Raw genomic sequence first — 24872 nt, 5'->3', positions numbered from 1 at the left:
TTGGGATCAACATCATCATTTTATAAGAAATGAACTTACTACTTTATAGGCTTAGTTGGAGAGAAATTTCAACCGTCAGCTGTAGGATATGCCACGGGAATTTAATTTGTTGACCTATGAGAACACAGAAGATCTCATCTTTTCCTGAACATTCTCCACATAAAATAAGGTTATCAGAGAATCAAAATGATTCTGACATTTGAACTTTAAGTAAAAGGCCAATACATTTAAAGTAAGTACTGTCCTTCCTGAAATGTTCAGCGTTCCAACAACAGCACATGTCAGGCTCTTAAAAAAATATTATCCCTTATGGAGCAAAGCACTGAAAATGTGATAGTGGGTACCAACCCTTAGAGTGCACTTTATTTGGAAGCCACATAGCATTTGTCCTTCTTCCATTCTGGTGTCAGAGCCCTGAATTTCCTCTGAAGAAGCATCTCTCCCCCATCGTGTATAGCCTTGTGGTGCTGTCAGTCAAAGTACCCTTCCTTGCCTCGCCAGGATGGGGACTCACAGCCACATGTCTTGAGCTTTCTTCCTTGAGATTTGAAGTCTTGAATATGGAGGGAGGAAAGGGCAGGAAAAGTGTGTGACGCTTATGTTTTAGGAGTAAAATCTTGCCATCTGTGTCACCAGAGTTAGATTACTCCCTGCCCACCCTGACCTGAATTTTCCTTGTAGACTGCAGAGCAACTCTCAGACTTCCAATAAATTCCTCTTTTCATTAATTTAGCTAGAAAAGTATCTGTTACTTTCCTCTCAAAAACTATGTGATGATTAATTTTATGTGCCAACTTGGCTGAGCTAAGGAATACCCAGGGAGCTGGTAAAATGCTATTTCTGGGCATGTCCATGTGGTTGTTTGAGGGACTAGATTAGCACTTGAACTGATAGTCTGATTAAAGAGAACATCTTTCAGAGTGAGTTAAGGGCTAAATAGAATGAAAATAAAGAGGGAAAGCAGATTTGCTCTCTCCACTGGAGCTAGGACATGCATTTCCTGCCCTTGGATATCAGCTCTTCTGGTTCTCAGAACTTCTTACTTGCACCAGGGTTTATACCACTGGCTCTCAGAAGTTGAGACTTTAGCCTGGAGCTACACTACTGGCTTTCCTGAGCCTCCTGAGCAGACCATGGGATGACCCAGCCTACATAAGTGTGTAAGCCAGTCCCCCATAATAAATCCTCTATTATCTGTCTACCCATCCATCCATCCATCCATCCATCCATGTTCTACCTATCTATCCATTGATCTATGTTCCATCTGCCCATCTTATTTTTATTTCCTATTGGTTCTGATTCTCTGGAGAACCCTGATTAATACAAACTATGAAAGCCTCATTTTATAGTTGTGATATTTTGAAAGTAGTACATTATCCTTTGGTTTGTTGTTGTTTTTCAGCTAAGTCATGTCCAACTCTTTGTGATCTCCATGGTCTGTAGCATGCCAGGCTCCTCTGTCCTGGAACTCACTCACATTCATGTCCATTGAGTTGGTGATGCCATCCAACCACCTCATCCTCTGCACCTGCTTCTCCCTTTTTGATAGTCCTTTACTTAACTTTCATTTGAGGATAAAATCAGTGGGATATATATTAATACAAGTTAAAATATGTCTCTAGTAGGCATTTCCAGGGTAGACAGTTTATTGGAATCAAAGATGCTGACCAAGGTCTACAAAAGCTTCAAGGCTCCATTCCTGGGCAAACTCCCCATGCTCATCAAATGCCAACCTTCCTTTGGGTCAAGATGCTCCAGCCTCTCTTATTTTCATTCACTTTTTTGGAGCATGACACGTTCTTTCCTGCCTTAGCCCTTCTACTTGAAATGGTATTTCATTTCCTGTATTCTGCCACCAGCAGATACTTTCTCAATCTTCAGGCCTAAAGCAAAATCTCTAGCCAACTTCCCTGTTAGCGTTACTTAAAGTAAACAGCTGATCTCATGTATCCTATTGCCCAATTTATAATCTTCATGGGATGTCACCATTTCACATTTAATGGGACCCACCCAAATCTTCTGATTCCTCCATCTCCAGCCATATTTTCTCGTATTCTTCATGCATCATTATCATCATGAAGTGTCTCAAGCCAGGAGCTAACTTTGCCTCCTTTCTGTTGCCTCACACCAGAGCACCAGCCAGTTCAATTAGTTCTATCTCCAAAATAGATCCTGAATTCTATACTACCTCTTTCACCTTCACAGTTTTAGCCTGTCCCGTTTATCATCTTTTGCTTGGTCAATTTCAGGGTCTTCTGTTTTATTTCTGCATATATTCTTTACCACATCCAGTATAAATAGTTGCTTTTATCCCCTGCTTAGAATCTCCAGTGACTCCTAATTCAGATTAGGGAAAAACATCTAAATTCCTGCCTATGGCCAGCAAATGTTCAACATTATTTATGACTTGAACATGTTTCCCCCCTTCCCTTCCCTTCCTTATTCCCTCCTTCCCTTATTTCCTTTATTCATCCTTCCCTTTCTTCCTTCTCATCCAGTCATTCTGAACCATACTGTCATTACACAGGCTCTTTTCCCTGTTGGAATGCTCTTCCCAGACTTTTGGACAGCTGGCTTCCTCTTGTTATTTAAATTTCAGGTCAATAATCTTTCATTCAAAACTTCTCTGACAGCTGCTTCTGAAAGATAGTTCCCCTCGCCAGTCTCTTTCATATCATCTTGTTTTAACACTTCAAAATAATTACTCTGGAAATGATCTTGTGCTTGTTTACTTCTTTAAGGGCATATTTTCACATCTAATTTCTCCTTTCACCTCTGGTTAAAAACAAAACAACATTCTCTTTGGCTGTTACCTTCTCCTTACTTGTGTTTTGGTTATTAGGTAACACATGTTCACAAGTCCATGAAGACTACAGAAATAAGAGCTAATGATTCTATTTCCTGTGTGCACTTAATAAAAGGAAATCAAGATACACTATTGGTGCACATTAACAATGTAAAATAGACATTCATTTCAGTTCAGTTCAGTTGCTCAGTCGTGTCCGACTCTTTGCGACCCCGTGAATCGCAGCACGCCAGGCCTCCCTGTCCATCACCAACTCCCAGAGTTCACTCAAACTCATATCCATTGGTTGCTTAATTTTAAAGCTAGACACACAAAAAGTAGCCCCTTTAAAAATGAGAATTATCTGAGTGAGAGAATTAGCATGGATTAATATTTAGTCATTATAATAAAGCACTTCAGTTCAGTTCATTTCAGTCGCTCAGTCGTGTCCGACTCTTTGCGACCCCATGAATCACAGCATGCCAGGCCTCCCTGTCCATCACCATCTCCCGGAGTTCACTCAAACTCACATCCATCTAGTCGGTGATGCCATCCAGCCATCTCATCCTCTGTCGTCCCCTTTTCCTCCTGCCCCCAATCCCTCCCAGCATCAGAGTGTTTTCCAGTGAGTCAACTCTTCGCATCAGGTGGCCAAAGTACTGGAGTTTCAGCTTTTGGATCATTCCTTCCAAAGAACACCCAGGGCTGATCTCTTTTAGAATGGACTGGTTGGATGTCCTTGCAGTCCAAGCGACTCTCAAGAGTCTTATCCAACACCACAGTTCAAAAACTACATGAATTCCTTGAGGGAAGAACCTGTGGCATTTTCATTTTTTGGCATCTTTGTTTCTTTGCCTAATATATTATCTGAAAGTTCAAGAGGAGCCTCTTCAAATGCTTGCTGGATTGTATAAAAACACATTTTGGAATTGTCTTAATCCTCATGATCTGAAATTATTTTTGAGCAAATGAAGTGAATTGTCTTCACTTAGAATTAAGGGAAGTTTAGTGAATTTATGAATGTCAGTATATGTAAGATTTATACTTTCTCCATCTCATTTGCAAACAGACCTTAACAGAAATGAGATGGGATTCTTGTGTTATGGACTTCAGGTTTTGGATTATATTGAGAAGGGAATTTGTGGAACATGGCTTTTTTAATTTCTTGTATATTTTCCAATAACTAGAATTATTGGTCTCTAATGTTCATGAACTCTGATTAAATGATAAACACTGTATTCAAGTTGCCAGCTCTTTGCTGACCTGACTTCTCTACATTGATACTAAAGTTTAGGGACATTTTCTTGAAAATATATCTAAATAATGCTTTTTAAATCATCAAAGATTATAGTCATTATGTGACTCTTATAGAAAAGGGTCTATAGTTTGTTCAGAATAACTACAGAACTTTCATGTCTTTTCTTCCTGGCATTTTTGGAAAGTGAAAGCCAAACTTATTCATTGCCCTCCTCCTCCACCCTTGCCATTAAAAAAAATCAAGTATTTTCTATAATATGAACTTTCCCTGTGTGGCACCACCCAATGTAGCAGCTGTGGGACTGAGTCAGCATCAGGTCAGAAGTATAAAACTCTGCCTTATATGTTGAGGACACATTTGTAACTTGGGATAATTTTATTCTTCTATTTATTACACCCATAAAGAGACTGCTTCACTCAACCAATCACGGAGAGCTAGTCTTCTGAAAGATAGTTTTATTTCAATGTTCTTAATTTTACATTTTTGGGTCGAACCTTTGTTTTGACTTTGTATGTGTGTATATACATGTGTGTGTGTGTGTGTGTGTGTGTGTGTGTATATATATATATATATATATATATATATATATATATACACACATATAGAGAGAGACTAATATTTATGGAAAACCAGTTTTCAGGAAATTGTAATATATTTTGTTGAGAGATACAAGCTTTTAGGACAGAAGTTACAAACTGGTAGCCCTTGAGCTGAGCTAGACTCACAGAATCTGGTTTATCTGCTCTGCATGGTATTTTCTTATAACTATTGCTGTTCATTGTTATTAGTTAACCTTTAGAATTCAGGCGATGTCATATAGAAATCCAGTTTCTCCTGAAAAATCAGGAGACACTCTAGGAAATTGTGTGCAGTTCAAACACTGGCAATGCTGTGATTTTAAACTGTAAATGGCAACAATTTAAAGGCTCCCATCCCTTCATTTCGCTGTTTCTCTTCCGTATCAAATGATGTAAGGAGCAAGCACTGAAATGGTTACCCAGAATGCTCCCTGGCTTAATGGGGTATTACATGCCATCTTATTCCACCTGTAATTCCACCCCCCCGCCCCAATTTCTATGTTATATCAATTTTTCCTTCATAACATTTTTCACATTTGGGCCTATTTTCTTCTTCTCCTTGTTATGACTTTTATGCCAGTCGCGTGGCCCTCTTGTCTAGGCTGTTGAGTGCGTGGCTGTCTTAGCCATCATCATCCATCTTGCCTTCAACTTTGCTCTGCCTGTCGCATGCCAGTTTGCACTCTAGTTACAGATGTATATGCCCAAATCACAGTTCAGCATATTGGTCCCTGACCTCAGACCTGCCTGCACTGACAACTTAAAAAGCCATCTCCAACTGCTTATACTTGGCACTCAGTCTTTTTGTCCTCCCTTTCTTGTGTTAACCCATACACAGATAACTAGCCAACATGCCCATTTCCCTGGCACCAAAGCGGGCATCGCATCATGCAGCCTCTGATGCTTTTGCTCCCAGCATTAACTCCTTCTCTCCCCCTGTGCAAATAGCTCATGGCCATCTTTAAGACTGGCCTTTCAAGACCATCTTGGCCCACAGTTACACAGCACAGCTCATCTTGCCTGGGTGCATATTTCACAATCATATTTTGTTTTTCTGGTTGTCTTAAAACAGGTTTTCTCTGAGTATGATCCTTGAGCGTGTTACTTCATGTTACTTGCTCTTAAACATTTATATCCTCTCTCCATCTATATCCTGCTGAATTCCTTAAATTGGGAGTCAGGAATTTGATCAATCTAAAATTTGAGGATTTAGGAGTTCAAAGGCTGTAATGATACAAGATTGCCTGGTAGTTTGATAGAACATGAAACTAGATTCAGTTAGTTTTACTCTGAATACATTTTCAGGTTTATTGATGTGTTTCTTAAACACTATTTACCCTAGTTGTTAGTAAAAAGCTCTGGATGTTGCTTCAACCAACCCTTTGAGATAAGTAGAAACCAAAGAACTTTTTCACCTTTCAGGCCAAAGCAGGACAATTAGGTAAAACTCTTGAGTGAAAGATTGTGTTTCTTTCTTTCCTCCTTTCTTCCTTTTTTTTTTTTATTAAAATGTGCGCTATTATGCTTATGCCTTAATAAACGTAAATCAAATTGGATACACCGAATGAATATTTGAAGATGAAAAGTTAGAGTATCAGTACTTAGGTTGGAAGTGATGATGCTGACTCTTCTTGGTTCCATGCTCACTCCAAGGTCAGGTGCTGTGGTAAGTGGTTTATGTAGATAAACCCAGTGAGCATTTGCTCCAACCCTAATCAGGCAGTGCTGTGATTCCCTATATTTTAACCATGGACGGTATTCAGCTGGAGTTGCAGAGGGAGGCAAGAGACACTGTGATAGGAGAAGCAATTAATTTGTTATTCATAAAGAAGGTTTTGAAGAACTTTCAGATCTCTACAGTCATCCCTCCCTATCCATGGGTTCTGAATCTGCAGATACAGAGGGCTGACCCCCACACCATCTGATATGAGACTTGAGTATCTTTGGAGTTGGTATCCACAGCGGGTACTGGATCCAATCCCCTGGGGGATACTGAAGGATTACTTTATTTATTTTTCTTTGTTAAGGGGGAGGGGGTTTTGATAAATTACAAACAGCCCTAAAATATGGCAGAGTAGAAGGACGTGTGCTCATCTTTTCCTGTGAAAACCCCAAAATTGCAAGGAACCGATGCAAGTAACCATCAACAGGAGAATGTTGGGTCCCACCAAAAAAGATACCCACATCCAAGGACCAAGGAGAAGTCCCAGTAGACGATAGGAGGGGCGAAATCGTGTTTAGAATCAAACCCTATACCCACCAGAGATGGTTGGAGAGCTTAAACAAAAACTTGGGCACACGAGGACCCAGGGACCTCACAAGAGACTGAGCCAAACCTGCCCTTGAGTGTTTGAGTGTCTCCTGTAGAGGCATGAGTTAGCAGTGGCCTGCCATGGGGACAGGCACTCAGCAGACCTGGAAGGTGTGGTGTGTGAACCCCACTACAGAGCCACCAAGCAGACAAACTACAAACTGGAGAATAATTATACCAAAGAAGTTCTCACACTGTTCTTAAAGTTCTAGGACCCACAACAGATTTCCCAACCTGGGGAACCAGCAAAGGGACTGAGAACCCCCAGGGAATTTGACTTTGAAGGCCAGTGGGATTTGATTACAGAACTTACGTAGGACTAGGGAAGCTGACCCTTGGAGGGCACAAACAAAATCTTGTGTGCGCCAGGACCCAGGAGAAAGGAGCAGTGACCCCATAAGAGACTGAGCCAGACGTGCCTATGGGTGTCCAGGAGCCTCCGGCAGAGGTGTGGGTCAACAGTGCCTTCCGTGGGGTCAGAGCCACTGAGCACAACAGTCCTGGCATAAGTCCTTTTGGAGGAGGTCACCGTTACCAGCATTACCACTAGCATAGTTTGGCCTCTGGTCAAACTACAGGGAGGGAACACAGCCCCACCCATCAACAGAAAATTGGATTAAATATTTACTGAGTTTGGCCCTGCCCACCAGAGCAAGGCCCAGAGTCCCCCACAGCCAGTCCCTCCTATCGGGAAGCTTCCACAAGCCTCTAAGGAGCCATCAGAGGGCAGATAGAATGGAAACCACAATTACAGAAAACCATCCAAACTGATCATTTGGATCACAGCCTTGTCTAACTCAATGAAACTATGAGCCATGTCGTGTAGGACCACCCAAGACAGACATGTCTAGGTGGAGAGTTCTGATAAAACGTGGTCCCCTGGAGAAGGGAATGGCAAACCACTTTAGTATCTTTGCCTTGAGAACCTCATGAACAGTTTGAAAAAGCAAATAGATATGACACTGAAAGATGAACTCCCCAGGTTGGTAGGTGCCCAATATGCCACTGGAGATCAGTGGAGAAATAGCTCCAGAAAGAGTGAAGAGGCTGAGCCAAAATGAAAACAATGCCCAGCTGTGGATGTGCTGGTGATGGAAGTAAAGTCTGATGCTGTAAAGAACAATACTGCATAGGAACCTGAAATGTTAGGTCCATGAAAATTGGAAGTGGTCAAACAGGAGATGGCAAGAGTGAACATTCACATTTTAGGGATCAGTGAACTAAAATGGACTGGAATGGGTGAATTTAACTCAGGTGACCATTTATCTACTACAGTGGGAAACAATCCCTTAGAAAAAATGGAGTAGCCATGATAGTCAACAAAAGAGTCCAAAGTGCAGAACTTGGGTACAATCTCAAAAACAACAGAATGATCTCTGTTAATTCCCAAGGCAAACCATTCAATATCACAGTAATCCAAGTCTATGCCCCAACCAGTAATGCTGAAGAAGCTGATGTTGAATGGTCCTATGAAGACCTACAAGACCTTCTAGAACTAACATCCAAAAAAGATGTCCTCTTCATTATAGGGGACTGGAATGCAAAAGTAGGAAGTCAAGAAGTAGCTGGAGTAACAGGCAAATTTGGCCTTGGAGTATAGAATGAAGCAGGGCAAAGGCTAATAGAGTTTTACCAAGAGAACGCACTGGTCATAACAAACACCCTCTTCCAACAACACAAGAGAAGACTCTACGCATGGACATCACCAGATGGTCAATTACCAAAATCAGATTGATTATATTCTGTGCAGCCAAAGATGGAGAAGCTCTATATAGTCAGCAAAAACAAGACCAGGAGCTGACTGGGGCTCAGATCATCCTTATTGCCAAAATCAGACTGAAATTGAAGAAAGTGGGGAAAACCACTAGATCATTCAGTTATGACCTAAATCAAATCCCTTATGATTTGATTTATACAGTGGACATGAGAAATGGATTCGAGGGATTAGATCTGATAGACAGAGTGCCTGAAGAACTCTGGACGGAGGTTCGTGCCACTGTACAGGAGGGAGGGATGAAGACCATCCCTGAGGGAAAAAAATGTAAAAGGACAAAATGCTTGTCTGAGGAGTCCTTACAAATAGCTGTGAAAAGAAGAGAAATGAAAGGCAAAGGAGAAAAGGAAAGATATATCCATTTGAATGCAGAGTTCCAAAGAATAGCAAGGAGAGATAAGAAAGCCTTCCTCAGTGATCAATTCAAAGAAATAGAGGAAAAGAATAGAATGGGAAAGACTAGGAAATGGCTACCCACTCCAGTATTCTTGCCTGGGAAATCCCATGGACTGAGGAGCCTGGTGGGCTACAGTCCATGGGGTTGCCAAAGAGTTGGACATGACTTAGAGACTAAACATTAACACAAATTTTTCAGTTTCTGTTATGTGAGTACTGTAAGAAGCTAAATAAATAAAAACATTTTTTTGTGTGATTAAAAAAAAAGATCTAGTTTCTCTGAGCCTCTGTCTTTTAATCTGGAAAATAGACCAATACTACAGCACACCAAATGGTTACAGGGACAAAAGGAAGGAATTTACATGAAATGCTGTGATAGAATCAATGGCAGGAATGACTGAGGCATGCAAGAAGGACCTCCATGTTTGCTGCCCATGCTGAACTTTGAACATGGAAAAATAAAGCAACTGAATAGTTGGCTGAGTTGCCAGAAGGAAAGAATAATGCTGAGAACTGGGTTTTTTCTGGACTAAGGAAATCCCACCTGCCCCCAGTAAAGGATAAGTAAGCTCGATAACCGAGTCATGTGTGGAACAGATTTACTCTCCTGTCCAGATCTTCAGTCACCAGCTTGTGTAGCCTTCCTCTCTTCCCCATAACCCCTCTGCCCATTTTCTCCGATCAGACACTATTCTGGTTTCCTCCCAAATCTGTGATCCCCCAAACTGCAATTCTAAGATCCCAGATAAACTGCCTTGTCGCCTCTTTATAGAGGTCCTTTCTGTTGACATTACTATAAAAACAGACAGCACTTACCGTGGTGCTCATCGTTCAAACTATGAACCAGAATCTCAAAAAATAATTATCTGATTTTGAACCATGCTTTAAAGAGGGGATAAAAGACACAAAATAATGGCCTATCTTCCCCATAATTTCACAAGGTAGATACTATACTCCTTGGCTAAGGAATCCGAAGCTCAGAGAGGTTAAGTAAGAGCATAGTCACCAGCTGGCAAACAACTGAGCAGAAAATTTAAAACTTCACCTGCCTGACTTCAGATCCTCTACTATTATCACCGCACCAGTCTATTTCTTTTTAAATAAGCCAACATATAAACTTTTTCTTAACAGTAAATGAAAAGACATTTATGTTCAAAAACTAACTCCTCCTGATCATTCACAATTAATGAAATACAGTAAACATAATTTGAGTGTAGCTTAAACTGTGTCCAAATGGGATAAAACAGGTCACCTGGGAAATTAGATTTTGTAGAATACAATCATTCAATCTTACATTGTACTTAATGGAGACAGTTTTTTAAAAACAAAAATTTTCAGGAAGCAATTGACTGGTCTATCAATTTTGTCATTATTTCTCTATGATACATCTATAGCATGGAGCAGCTGAAGCAAAACAAGATAAACTTCCCTATAAGTAGCAGTAAAGAACTCCTCTGTCTTGGTGGGTTTGGTCTTCCCAGCAAAAACACAGAGGAATCTTTAGCCTGAGTTCACTTTTTGTTTTTTACTTCTGTTTTTTTTTTTTAAGTTTGCATTTAAAAGATTGTTTAATTAAAAAAAAAAAGGATTTCTTAGCTCTGTGGCTTTTGGAAGGAAATGATTCTGAAAATACTTCATGTCTGTACACACTTTTATCATGAAATGAAGTCTTCACTAGAGATGAGTGCCAGCTATTAAATTTGATTATGGGGCCCTGGGGCAGAAGGATAATCTTTTTAAAAAAAGTGAACAGTTGAAAAATGACAGTGGTGGTAAAGAGCAATTAAGAATAAGAGTGGATGGGAGATGTATATGTGAGAGTGAAGGTGTTGATTTAAACACTTTAGGAAAGTTTTTGAGCACAAATCATGTCCTGACAAGTGACTTAAACATCTTTTCTTTGAAACACAGTGAAAGGTGGTAGTTAAATTTATATGCTGTGGAGTCACACGGTCTGGGATCAAATCTCAGGTCTGTCACTTCCTAATTTTGTAATTTTAGGTAATTTACTTAAACTCTTTGAGATTCTGTTTTCTCACCTGAATATTAGGAGTAATTAGTGCTTTCTAAGGTTGTTTTGATGATTCAGCATAATCACTAATGCATGTTGTCATTGTGTTTGATGTAATAACGATGATGATGTTTGATGTTATAGAACTTACTTGACATATATATTAAAGTCTCCTGTGACCTTAGAAAACAGTTTTGAGGAATGGCAACTACTTAAGAGCCATCTTTTTACAATTGAATAGATTCAGGAAATGGTGTAAAAGAGACAACTTATCTATTTAAATAAAATATCAAATCAGTTTCCTTTAAGAAACATTAAAGGTATTCATAAAAAGAAAAGCTTATGAAATAAAGCCTTCTAGTAAATAATCATGAGTTTATACGTGTTTTTGAAAGTGCACAAATTTGTACTCCTCCTAGGAGGACTTATCGATTTGTGTGTGTATTTCAAGCAGGCATCTTACGCACACAGTGCTTGTGGCCGACAGCACTCTCCCCTGGGAAGGTGGCTCTGTAATTGCAGTGAATGACAATTCTATTTGTAGACATGACTTCCTATAGCCTGCACTCCTTTCTGTGATTATTATTTAAAAAATACTTGTCCTCAAATGATTTCATCTTCCTGGATACAAAGGAGAAAATTCCTTAGCACAAGAACCTTATAGTTAACATATATCTGAACTGGAAGTGTATATTCCCCTACCCATAAAATCATCTGAGTGTCCTGCAGCCTAAGAAATACAAAAGGCTTTTCAATACTAAACACCCTCAATCTACCACTTAGGCCAAAAAAAAAGAAACAGAAAATCAGAAGTATTAATATCATTTGAACTGCAGGGCAGTTTTCCCCATTCTGCCCACTCTTTTTTGCTTATAAACAAAAGCACAATATTCACATTGATAGAAATCAACAGTAAGAGAACTTACCTTCTTTCAACCAAGAAATGTTATTTTTGTCATTTTCAAAATGCTTAGCTGTTCTGACTTTTATCTTTTCCAGCTCAGTTTCTGACATCTAAGTGGAAACAGAATTGATGATATAAAAAATTCATTAAGAACCCAAATTTATAACATGGAACCTTATATTTAGAGACGACTGCCATATTATAGGAACATTTTATCTCTGTAGTTTTTCAGCTCCCTGTCTGATGTTAAATTTTATATTTTATCCACGTGTAGTATTTTACAACACTACATGGAAAATGAAACTTTAGAAGATATTTCACTGTCAGCAGTCAAGATTGCTGTAAGCTCTGATTTCTGAATACAAAAGAAAAACAGATGAACAACTAGCCTCCGATTTGTCAAAATCCAAACATTCAGTGCTGTTTCAATGTTTTTCTTAATAGTCTAGAGAAAAGCATGCTTCAGAGAGATACACAAAGATAGAAAGGCTAAGAAACACAGAAGGACCTTTTTAGCAGTGTGGTGGATGAAATGAGAACCCTATGACCTCCGCCAGGCCACATTGAGCTTCCTGAGGTATTGAGACCCAGTAAGCATCCTCAGTGCATTGCACTTGACTTCCTCCCAGACTTGGTCACAGTGAGCTAGGATGCTCCACTTGCATCAGCACCTCTATGTCCTTACCTGTGTGTTCCCAGGGGAGGAGGCCCAAGGCGAGGGATGGGGAAGCAGCGTGGCAATGCTCTGGACAGCCTCCCTTGTCATCTCTCAGTGTCCAGCATTCCTCTGCCCTGCCAGAAGTGAGCGAAGAAGCAAATACACTCCCTCCCTGGGTGGTGCTAGATTTGTATTGCTGCCAGAAGCATCCAACTTGCGGCTGAGAGGTTTTTTTTTTTCTTTTAAGGTAATATAAAGCCTGTGGTTCAAAACAATAAAAACCTTCTCCTGGCTAGCACTTATTTAAAATGACACTCTGCAAAATAGGGTAAAAAGAATGAACTCTTTTCAAATGGATGGGGTTTCTCCAGTCCCCTTCCTTCCACACCCGCCATTCATCACTTATGGTTAATATTAAAAGGTGTAGAAAAAAAGAGATTGAAAAATATATGTAGACTATTTGGGTTAACAGAACAAAGAAGGGAAGCCTCTCTGGGTTTATTTTCTAGATGTTCACCCTGCAGCTGCTGTTTTGAAAGGCAAGTGTTTCTAACATTTTATAGGTAACAAGAAAACATTTCAAGTTCTTTTGAGAGTCTGCAGATAATCCCAAAAGAATTTGAAATCACATTCCAAAGAGGATTTGTCATTAGATTCTTAGGCAAAGATACTGTTTTCAACAGAAGTTGAACAACAAAAAGCATAACACTTAGGTATGAATGATAATAAATCATCCGACATTCCTAAATGCTTTTTTTTCCATTATGAAAAAAAAATCGTTATTTTTTGACCCTAAGTGGTTTGCTTCCTCCAGTGTCTTTAACCTGGAAACTGTTATCTGATTGTCTTGTGTCCATTTCACCTCTTTTCTCCAACTTCATTTCTTCTATTTTGCTCTCAGTTTCATATGAAAATTGACTGATCAACATAGTTTTTAAAAACAATAAAACTGGGAGCAGAGATAAATTTCAGATTCCTGTAACAGCCAATAAAAACCTTGACTGTTCAGAATCTATAAAATTATTTTCACCCTATAGCTTCAAGTTTTAAGATTTCCCCAGGGTGCCTAACCTTCTTTCCACTTTAACCTAATTGTAGTGCTGCAGTTCCTTGAACTTACCTGCTTCTGTTACTAACATTTCAGAATGTTGCCTCGAAGTCCCATCTTCACCTCCACATTGAAGTCTTCTTAATCTCACTCATCTAGAAATGATCATTCCCTTCTCTTGAGACTTCTGTCATACACATATCCATTGTGGTCTTAGGTAAACTAGCTTTATTTTCCTGATAAGATTATAACCCATAATACTTCCCCCCTCACCACACCCCCACTTCTGACATTATCAGTTCAGTTCAGTTCACTCCTGCCCAAGTCTTTGCAACCCCATGGACTGCAGCATGCCAGGCCTCCCTGTCCATCACCAACTCCCAGGGTTTACTCAAACTCATGTTCATTGAGTTGGTGATGCCATCCAACCATCTCATCCTCTGTTGTCCCCGTCTCCTCCCACCTTCAATTTTTCTCAGCATCAGGGCCTTTTCCAATGAGCCAGTTCTTCACATCAGGTGGCCAAAGTATTGCAGTTTCAGTTTCAACATCTGTCCTTCCAATGAATATTCAGGACTGATTTCCTTAAGGATTGACTGTTTGGATCTCCTTGGAGTCCAAGGGACTCTTAATAGTCTTTTCCAACACCACAGTTCAAAAGCATCAATTCTTCGGCACTCAGCTTTCTTTATAGTCCAACTCTCACATCCATACATGATTACTGGAAAAACCATAGCCTTGACTAGACGGACCTTTGTTGGCAAAGTAATGTCTCTGCTGTTTAGATTGGTCATAACTTGTCTTCCAAGGAGTAAGCATCTTTTAATTTCATGGCTGCAGTCACCATCTGCAGTGATTTTGGAACCCCCCAAAATAAAGTCAGCCACTGTTTCCACTGTTTCCCCACCTATTTGCCATGAAGTGATGGGACCCGATGCCATGATCTTAGTTTTCTGAATGTTGAGCTTTAAGCCAATTTTTTTACTCTCCTCTTTCACTTTCATCAAGAGGCTTTTTAGTTCCTCTTCACTTTCTGCCATAAGGGTGGTGTCATCTGCATGTCTGAGGTTATTGATATTTCTCCCTGCAATCTTGATTCCAGCTTGTGTTTCTTCCAGCCCAGCATTTCTCATGATGTACTCTGCATATAAGTTAAATAAGCAGGGTGACAATATACAGCCTTGACGTACTCCTTTTCCTATTTGGAACCAGTCTGTTGTTCCCTGTCGGGTTCTAAGCCTGCTATTTACCTGGGGCCAAACTATGGTGGAAGTAATGAAGATAATGGCGACCACTTTCAAAAAGTAGCATGCACTGCTACACTCAGTGCCCCCAACCCTGCAGGAGGCCACCACCGACCCACGCCTCTGCTGGAGTTCCTGGACACTCACAGGCAAGTCTGGGTCAGTCTCTTGTGGGGTCACTGCTCCTTTCTCCTAGGTCCTGGGGCACAAGGTTCTGTTTGTGCCCTCCAAGAGTCTATTTCCCAGATCACCTACAGATAAATAATGGTTGGATAAACAAAACCACGATATCAAAAAACAATGGTGTTTTCCTTGTCCCAAAGCGCACTTTATTAAAAGTTCCTTTGGTTGTCTCTTTTCTCTAGTTAAAGTGTTTTATGTCTCTTCATCATAAATTTGGAGACCAAATCTAATGCCCTTAATAGTTTGGGCGTTGACCTTTGGAAAAGCAAATTATCTAAGTTTTAGCTATTAGTGGGGTCAAAAAGATATTTGGTAAATAGCAGTGACAGTGATCTTAAAACAGTGAACAGAAACATCATCTGAGCTAAAGAAATCAAGGTGCAAATGCTGTCCAGATGAGAAGAAATGATCAGGAGAGACTGAGTGAACCCCAAACACTGCTGGTCATATTATTCATCCTGGTTTGTTTTCAGTTGTATTTTAATATTAGACTCTGTGATTATCCATGTTACTCCTCAATGGAAACATTTTTAAGATTCACCGTGGCTTTAGATCTCTGTGAGTTTACAAATCACATAACCTCTTCTGTGCAGTTTCTGAGAGACCCTACTCCTACTTGTATGTCATGATGAATCCTTACTTCACATTCTGTGATTGTCTTTATATAGTTTATGTTCAACTATCCTAGTTTCCAATCATCTATCCCTAGAGAGACACTTAATTCAAATCTTTGCCCACATTTTTACTTTGGAGGTTATGGATTATTCCTGAAGTAAAAGTGAAAGTCACTCAGTTATGTCCAGCTCTTTGTGACCCCATGGACTATATGGTATGTGGAATTCTCCAGGCCACAATACTGGAGTGGGTAGCCAGTCCCTTCTCCAGGGGATTTTCCCAACTCAGAGATTGAACCCAGGTCTCCCACATTGCAGGCAGATTCTTTACCAGCTGAGACACCAGGGAAACCCATGGATTATTCCTGATTGTGATTTATTCTTGGATTATTCTTGATTTATACATATTTTCCTCTTGTTTTACTTTTGCAGTTACTGTGATATAGTTATTTGTATTTGTTAAGTGAGTTGCAAACTTTAAACTCCTTTGTATAAATAGTTCTGAGGAGGGAATTATTAACAAGCTAAAATTCATTTCTCATTTGGAAATACTATCCAATTTTGACTGATATATTTTAATCATGTCCTAACAGTTAAAATGTTTCTCTTGTTCCATTTCATTATTTTTCTCTCCTTAGCCTTTTGTCACCCTCTAACTTCACTTTTGCTCTCTGAATTTGGCTTTTTTTTTTTTTTTTTTTTAAAGACTGGGTGACATTACTTAAATTTTCTATACGGGATTTTTTTTTTTTTTTTACTTTGAAGAGTACCATATTTTGAAACCAAACAACTCATTTTTTTGTTGTCTTTGTATTAGCAATAATTTTTAATGCAAACTATAGAGACATTAATGGACTTCCCTAGTGGCTCAGTTGTAAAGAATCCACCTACCAATGCAGGAGATGCAGGTTTGATCCATGAGTCAGGAAGATATTCTGAGGAAGGAAATGGCAACCCATTCCAACATTCTTGTCTCTGTCCCATGGGTAGAGGAGTTTGGCAAGCTACAGTCCATGGGGTCACAAAAGAGCTGGACACAACCTAGCAACTAAACCACAACAAACAATAATATAGACATTAATAAACGTGATATTTGATTTTTTTTCCATCTATTTCATCAGAAAAGATGATAAAAGTAAGCATCAAGTACTTATTCCTGTTGTTGTTGTTCAGCTAAGTCATGTCTGACCCTTTGCAACCCCATGGACTGCAGCATGCCAGCCTTCTCTGTTCTTCACTATCTCCCAGAGTTTGCTCAAATTCATGTCCATGGAGTTGGTGATGCTATCTAACCATCTCACCATCTGCCACCTTCTCCTTTTGCCTTCCATCTTTCCCAACACCAGGGTCTTTTCGAATGAGTTGGTTCTTTGCATTAGGTGGCCTAAATATCAGTCCTTCCAATGAATATCCAGGGTTGATTTCTTTTAGGATTGACTGGTTTTAATCTCCTTGAAGTCCAAGGGACTCTCAAGAGTCTTCTCCAGCCCACAATTTGAAAGCATCAATTCTTGGGCATTCAGCCTTCCTAAAGGCTTCCCTGGTGGCTCAGATGGAAAAGAGTCTGCCTGCAATGCATGAGACATGGGTTCGGTTCCTGGGTTGGGAAGATACCCTGGAGAAAGAAATGGCAACCCACTCCAGTACTCTTGCCTAGAGAATTTCATGGACAGAGGAGCCTGGCAGGATATAGTCCATGGGGTCACAAAGAGTCGGACATAACTGAACGACTTCACTTTCTTTCTTTTCTTTCAGCCTTCTTAATGGTCCAATTCTCACATCCGTACATGACTACTGGAGAAACCATAGCTTTGACTATGTGGACCTTTGTTGGCAATATGATGCTTCTGCTTTTTAATATGCTGTTTAGGTTTGTCATAGCTTTTCTTCCAAGGAGCAAGCGTCTTTTGATTTCATGGCTACAGTCACTGTCTGCAATGATTTTGGAGCCCATGAAAAGAAAATCTTACTGTTTCCACTTTTTCCCCTTCTATTTGCCATGAAGTGATGACACCGGATGCCATGATCTTAGTTTTTTGAATGCTGAGTTTTAAGCCAGCTACTCATTCTCTCTTTCATTCTCATCAGGAAGCTCTTTAGTTCCTCTTTACTTTCTGCCATTAAAGTGGTATTATTTGCATATCTAAGGTTGTTGATATTTCTCCCAGCAATCTTAATTCCAGCTTGTGATTCACCTAGCCTGGCATTTCGCATGATGTGCTCTGCATATAAGTTAAATAAACAGGATGTCAATATACAGCCTTGTCATACTCCTTTCCCAGGTTTGAACCAGTCAGTTGTTCCATGTCCAGTTATATTAATAACCTTTGCTTCTTGACCCACATGTAAGTTTCTCAGGAGACAGATAAGGTGGTCTGGTATTCCCATCTCTTTAAGAATTTTTCATAGTTTGTTGTGATCCACACAGTCAAAGGTATTCACATGGTCAATGAAGCAGAAGTAGATGTTTTTCTGGAATTCCCTTGCTTTCTCTATGATCCAGTCAAGGCTGACAATTTGATCTCTGGTCCCTCTGCATCTTCTTAACCCAAGTTTTGCATCTGAAAGTTCTCAGTTCATGTACTGCTGAAGCCTAGCTTGAAAGATTTTGAGCATAACTTTACTAGCATGTGAAATGAACGCAATTGTATGATAACTTTATCCTGAATCAACTATAAGCCACGAGTGTCCTCATTGAATGGAACTTACAGGCATTCCATACTGATGGCAATCTCTAAATCATTCATTCACCCACCTAGAGAAGTACTTGGCCCACATAATTCTCCATCTGGATGATGGAGTCTAGTTTGGACTGGGTTTAGTCTTTTGAGCTAGACGGGGCCTTAGGATGAATAAGATAAACACAGTTGATGATAGGAAGTAAAAAAGAGTTAAGTCTAGTGGATTCCAGGCAGAGCAGACTTGGAATAGATGGTCCAAAAGGATGCTCAGACATGACTGGCCAGCATCTAAAGTCAGACTGGTCTGACAAAGCTCCAAGAAGAATAAGCACGTTTTTGAAAGAATCCCCTGTCCAATTTGTGTTTCTTATGCTCATTTCAAATAATGAACTAAACAATTCAGACCCAGGAATGCAGTCCCCAGGCTCAGGTTTTCTTGTTAAATTCTTTTTTGGTTTTCTTTTCTAAAAGGATATAGTTTGAATGTACTTTTATTTTGTTATTCCTTTCCTTTTATTTTGACTCATGCAGCATAATTTCTAGTTCCCAGTCAAAATCTGATCCAGAGATAGAATCTTTAAGGGCAGAGTATCCAGGATATGGATCTTTGACAAACAAATATCTGCCAGATAATCATGTGTTTCTTCTTCTTTTTTATTTTAAAATAAAATTGAATGTGTGAAGCTAGAGCCTTGTTTAACAAACAAATAATTATATGCTGTCATATTAGTCTTTTGTGGTTGTCTACAAAATCATTACACTGTCTCTTGCCATTGCTTTTATAACAGTGGTATTATGTGTATAGTGCATGATATGGTATTAATCAATGTGTACAGAAGTCACCAGCTTAGATTATTGAATTTGAGGGCTCTTGTAGAGTACATCTTTCTGAAAGATTGGTGAAAATGAAAATGGTATAGGATGTGTACTACTCCTTTGAAAGTATGTTTTCTGCTGTAGAGTGGAATCTCTGTATTATTTAGAACAGTTAATTAACATTTGTAGTAGCCATTCTAATGACCGTTATATGCCATCACATTTTACATTTTAAAATTCTCTTTGAGATTATGTGGTGTTGGAACAAAAATACATGTGGAATAAATAAACGTTGGTCCAAAGTATCAAAGGCAAAGGCAAATAAAACAAGAAGAAAATCCCTATTTGTAACATAAGCTTTCTCAGTTGAAAGTTACAGTTAATACCACAAGACATACCAATTCAAGGATTTATTAGATGTTAGATCTTATGAAAAGTTTAGGTTTAAGAAATGACACTTGGGATATAAAATGCATTAAGTTTTATTCACGTTTCATGCCAAATCATTAAAAAAAAAAAGCTTTTTACCTTGACCTAATTATTTTTATGCCTTATAGAGTTTCTTTTACTGACATAGACCTTGATTGGGACTGAGAAAACATGTAAGAAAAAACATGTGAATGACACTTGCTAGTAGGTTATGAAGATTTTTATCTCCTTGGGATTATGGTATATCCTTTAACTTACTACTGTCCAGTTAATGTAAATATTGTTCCACTTCACATCAAATGTAGTAACTTTCAGTTCAGTTCAGTCATTCAGTTGTGTCCAACTCTTTGTGACCCCATGAATCGCGGCACGCCAGTCCTCCCTGTCCATCACCAAATCCCGGAGTTCACTCAAACTCATGTCCATCGAGTCGGTGATGCCATCCAGCCATCTCATCCTCTGTCGTCCCCTTCTCCTCCTGCCCCCAATCCCTCCCAGCATCAGAGTCTTTTCCAATGAGTCAACTCTTCGCATGAGGTGGCCAAAGTACTGGAGTTTCAGCTTTAGCATCGTTCCTTCCAATGAACACCCAGGACTGATCTCCTTCAGAATGGACTGGTTGGATCTCCTTGCAGTCCAAGGGACTCTCAAGAGTCTTCTCCAACACCACAGTTCAAAGCATCAGTTCTTCGGCGCTCAGCTTTCTTCACAGTCCAACTCTCACATCCATACATGACTACTGGAAAAACCATAGCCTTGACTAGACAGACCTTTGTTGGCAAAGTAACGTCTCTGCTTTTCAATATGCTGTCTCAGATCAGATCAGATCAGTCGCTCAGTCGTGTCCGACTCTTTGATGAAAATGATGAAAATGAAAGTGGAGAGTGAAAAAGTTGGCTTAAAGCTCAGCATTCAGAAAATGAAGATCATGGCATCTGGTCCCATCACTTCATGGCAAATAGATGGGGAAACAGTAGAAACAGTGTCAGACTTTATTTTTGGGGGCTCCAAAATCACTGCAGTTGGTGACTGCAGCCATGAAATTAAAAGATGCTTACTCTTTGGAAGAAAAGTTATGACCAACCTAGATAGCATATTCCAAAGCAGAGACATTACTTTGCCAACAAAGGTCTGTCTAGTTAAGGCTATGGTTTTTCCAGTGGTCATATATGGATGTGAGAGTTGGACTGTGAAGAAGGCTGAGCACCAAAGAATTGATGCTTTTGAACTGTGGTGTTGGAGAAAACTCTTGAGAGTCCCTTGGACTGCAAGGAGATCCAACTAGTCCATTCTAAAGGAGATCAGTACTGGCACAAAGACAGAAATATAGATCAATGGAACAAAATAGAAAGCCCAGAGATAAATCCACGCACATATGGACACCTTATCTTTGACAAAGGAGGCAAGAATATACAATGGATTAAAGACAATATCTTTAACAAGTGGTGCTGGGAAATCTGGTCAACCACTTGTAAAAGAATGAAACTAGAACACTTTGTAACACCATACACAAAAATAAACTCGAAATGGATTAAAGATCTAAACATAAGACCAGAAGCTATAAAACTCCTAGAGGAGAACATAGGCAAAACACTTTCTGACATATATCACAGCAGGATCCTCTATGACCCACCTCCCAGAATATTGGAAATAAAAGCAAAAATAAACAAATGGGACCTAATTAACCTTAAAAGCTTCTGCACATCAAAGGAAACTATTAGCAAGGTGAAAAGACAGCCTTCAGAATGGGAGAAAATAATAGCAAATGAAGCAACTGACAACTAATCTCAAAAATATACAAGCAACTCCTACAGCTCAACTCCAGAAAAATAAATGACCCAATCAAAAAATGGGCCAAAGAACTAAATAGACATTTCTCCAAAGAAGACATACAGATGGCTAACAAACACATGAAAAGATGCTCAACATCACTCATTATCAGAGAAATGCAAATCAAAACCACTATGAGGTACCATTTCACACCAGTCAGAATGGCTGCGATCCAAAAGTCTACAAGTAATAAATGCTGGAGAGGGTGTGGAGAAAAGGGAACCCTCTTACACTGTTGGTGGGAATGCAAACTAGTACAGCCACTATGGAGAACAGTGTGGAGATTCCTTAAAAAACTGGAAATAGAACTGCCTTATGATCCAGCAATCCCACTGCTGGGCATACACACTGAGGAAACCAGAAGGGAAAGAGACACGTGTACCCCAATGTTCATCACAGCACTGTTTATAATAGCCAGGACATGGAAGCAACCTATATGCCCATCAGCAGATGAATGGATAAGAAAGCTGTGGTACATATACACAATGGAGTATTACTCAGCCATTAAAAAGAATACATTTGAATCAGTCCTAATGAGGTGGATGAAACTGGATCCTATTATACAGAGTGAAGTAAGCCAGAAAGAAAAACACCAATACAGTATACTAACGCATATATATGGAATTTAGAAAGATGGTAACAATAACCCTGTATACGAGACAGCAAAAGAGACACTGATGTATAGATCAGTCTTATGGACTCTGTGGGAGAGGGAGAGGGTGGGAAGATTTGGGAGAATGGCATTGAAACATGTAAAATATCATGTATGAAACGAGATGCCAGTCCAGGTTCGATGCACGATACTGGATGCTTGGGGCTAGGGCACTGGGACGACCCAGAGGGATGGTATGGGGAGGGAGGAGGGAGGAGGGTTCAGGATGGGGAACACATGTATACTTGTGGCAGATTCATTTTGATATTTGGCAAAACTAATACAATTATGTAAAGTTTAAAAATAAAATAAAATTAAAAAATAAATAAAATAAAATACTTTGCAGAATCTCAAAAAAATAAATAAATAAATAAATAAAATAAAGGATATCAGTCCTGGGTGTTCTTTGGAAGGATTGATGCTAAAGCTGAAACTCCAGTACTTTGGCCACCTCATGCGAAGAGTTGACTCATTGGAAAAGGCTCTGATGCTGGGAGGGATTGGAGGCAGGAGGAGTAGGGGACGACAGATGATGAGATGGCTGGATGGCATCACTGACTCAATGGACGTGATTCTGAGTGAACTCCGGGAGTTGGTGATGGACAGGGAGGCCTGGCGTGCTGTGATTCATGGGGTGGCAAAGAGTCGGACATGACTGAGCAACTGAACTGACTGACTGACTGAGTGCAGGGCAGATGAGCCAAGAAAAAAGGATGGCTCCTTTTTGAGATTTGCATTTCCTCAAATTTCCTTATATTTTCAGCTCATAGAAGAATCAGTTGTTTTGAAAGCAGGTCCTTTTTATGATGAGTACCAAAGAACTGAGATCACATTTAAACCATAAATTATGTTAGGTAAGACTATAAAATTGCTTAAAAGTAATGTTTGAGCTAATCACCCCACCAAATTAAATTTTGACAAGTGAGTTAAGAAGATGTGTGACTATGGTTTAGATGCTGGATGTTCATTAAATAGGAACTTGGTGCATTGCTTTAGATAATTTTGAGATATTGGAACAATAGGATCCCTGGATAATCTGGGAACTACTAAGGCAGAATAGATCTTTGCCCCCATTCCTAGAAGTACCTTGATAGGTTTCAAGACCTAGAGAAAAATCTCTGCATCCAACATGACATTTAATTATCAAGAGCAGACAAAAAGACTTGATGAAAATATTTGAGTATTTCCATAATACAGTATATTCTGAAAACACATGGGGATAATTCCAAACTCCCTCCAAATTTCAGAGAAATGCTGAGGGCCATTGAACAGAAATAAGGCTCTTTGTTCCAGTAAGAGATGCCATTAGTGGTTGCTGCAAAGTGGACAATCCAAACTAGAGGCAATGGAGGGGCTATTGAATTTGGGAGAAGAAACAGTGGGGAAACAGATGATTCCCAAAGGCCATCAGGAAGTGTTCTGTCAAAGTGAAGACCAGCAATAATGGAGGATTATCATGTATTAGATTTGCTATCCAGGGTGAAATCAAGGAGGGATTGTCAACAGCCTGAAAGCCTCTCTTTGAAGCTGGAAGAGACTGAATTAACTTGAAATGGTAAGTTTGTTTTCCACCAGCAGTAGAATGTAGTCACAAATGCTAAGTTAATATCAGATATGGAGAAGTAAAATCACCATATGTTTTGTTGATCTGAACACATATCCTTGCCTTATACATACTTCCATCTCCTCTACTCTCCTGAGATCTCTAAAGACAAATTCACCAATACAGTCAACATCTAGAAGTGGTATTTATAAGTCTATTTAGAATTGCTTTCTTCTTAGAGAATGACTACCGTCATTCACAGAGGTGGGTGCTGCACTCTATTCATTGACCATAATAGATAGTATCAGAAATAGGTGATTCAAGCTGGGATATCCAATATTCTCTCCCAAAATTTGGAAGTGAATTCCAGTCATTAGGGTTAAGTATCTTAAGTCAGCTAGAGTGGCTTGTTTGCATTGTAAGAATGTAGAGAAATTGGGCAGTTGGAGAGAGCAAAGTGGGCAACTTATTTTTTACAGTTTCTTTATCTTTAAAATGGAAATAGTAATTATGGTACCCACTTTGGAGTTATTTGAGGATGGTTATATATTAATAATGTACAGGTGGCACTAGTGGTAAAAGAACTGGCCAAATTCAGGAGACATAAGAGACATGGGTTCAATCCCTGGAGCGAGAAGATCCCCTGGAGGAGGGCATGGCAACTCACTCCAGTATTCTGGCCTGGAGAATCCCATGGACACAGGAGCCTGGTGGGCGACAGTCTGTGGAGTTGCAAAGAGTAGGACATGACTGAAGCATCTTAGCGCGCACACACACACACACACACACACATACACACACATATTAATGAATGTAAAGAATTTAGAAAATTGCCTAAACATATAGTTAACACTCAAGTGAAGATGTAGAAATCGTGTTTATTATGGATGACTTGTTTTTCAACTTTATTGAGGTGTAGTTGACATAGAGACACATATTTAAGACATGCTTTGAGCAGTTTATATGTGTGTGTGCCCATTAAATAATCACTACACTCAAGATAATAAACATCCCCATTTAGTTTTAGAGAAAGTTTTCTCATCCCTTTGTAAACCAGCCTGCTCTCCACCCTCATTATCAGACAAACATTAACCCTTTTTTTTGTATTCTCTATAGCTTAATTTGCATTTCCTAGAATTAAATCTAAATGGAATCAT

The 24872-nt window shown here is 39.5% G+C and overlaps 1 protein-coding gene across 2 annotated transcripts in view; it reads right to left on the bottom strand.

Annotated features, from left to right (window-relative positions):
* The window catches only part of MDFIC2 (MyoD family inhibitor domain containing 2), a 114151-nt gene extending 102024 nt beyond the window's left edge, over positions 1-12127 (bottom strand). For both annotated transcript variants that reach the window (XM_070777263.1, XM_070777264.1), the window contains exon 1: positions 12040-12127. In XM_070777263.1, the coding sequence (XP_070633364.1) occupies positions 12040-12127 (88 nt within the window). The remainder of the gene's footprint in view (positions 1-12039) is intronic.
* Between the last annotated feature and the right edge of the window lie 12745 nt (positions 12128-24872).

This window comes from Bos indicus, chromosome 22 (genome assembly GCF_029378745.1).
Source record: "Bos indicus isolate NIAB-ARS_2022 breed Sahiwal x Tharparkar chromosome 22, NIAB-ARS_B.indTharparkar_mat_pri_1.0, whole genome shotgun sequence".
NCBI classification, from domain to species: Eukaryota; Metazoa; Chordata; class Mammalia; order Artiodactyla; family Bovidae; genus Bos; species Bos indicus.
The sequence above is the reverse complement of the archived record's forward strand: the minus strand, read 5'-3'. Positions and strand labels throughout refer to the sequence as shown.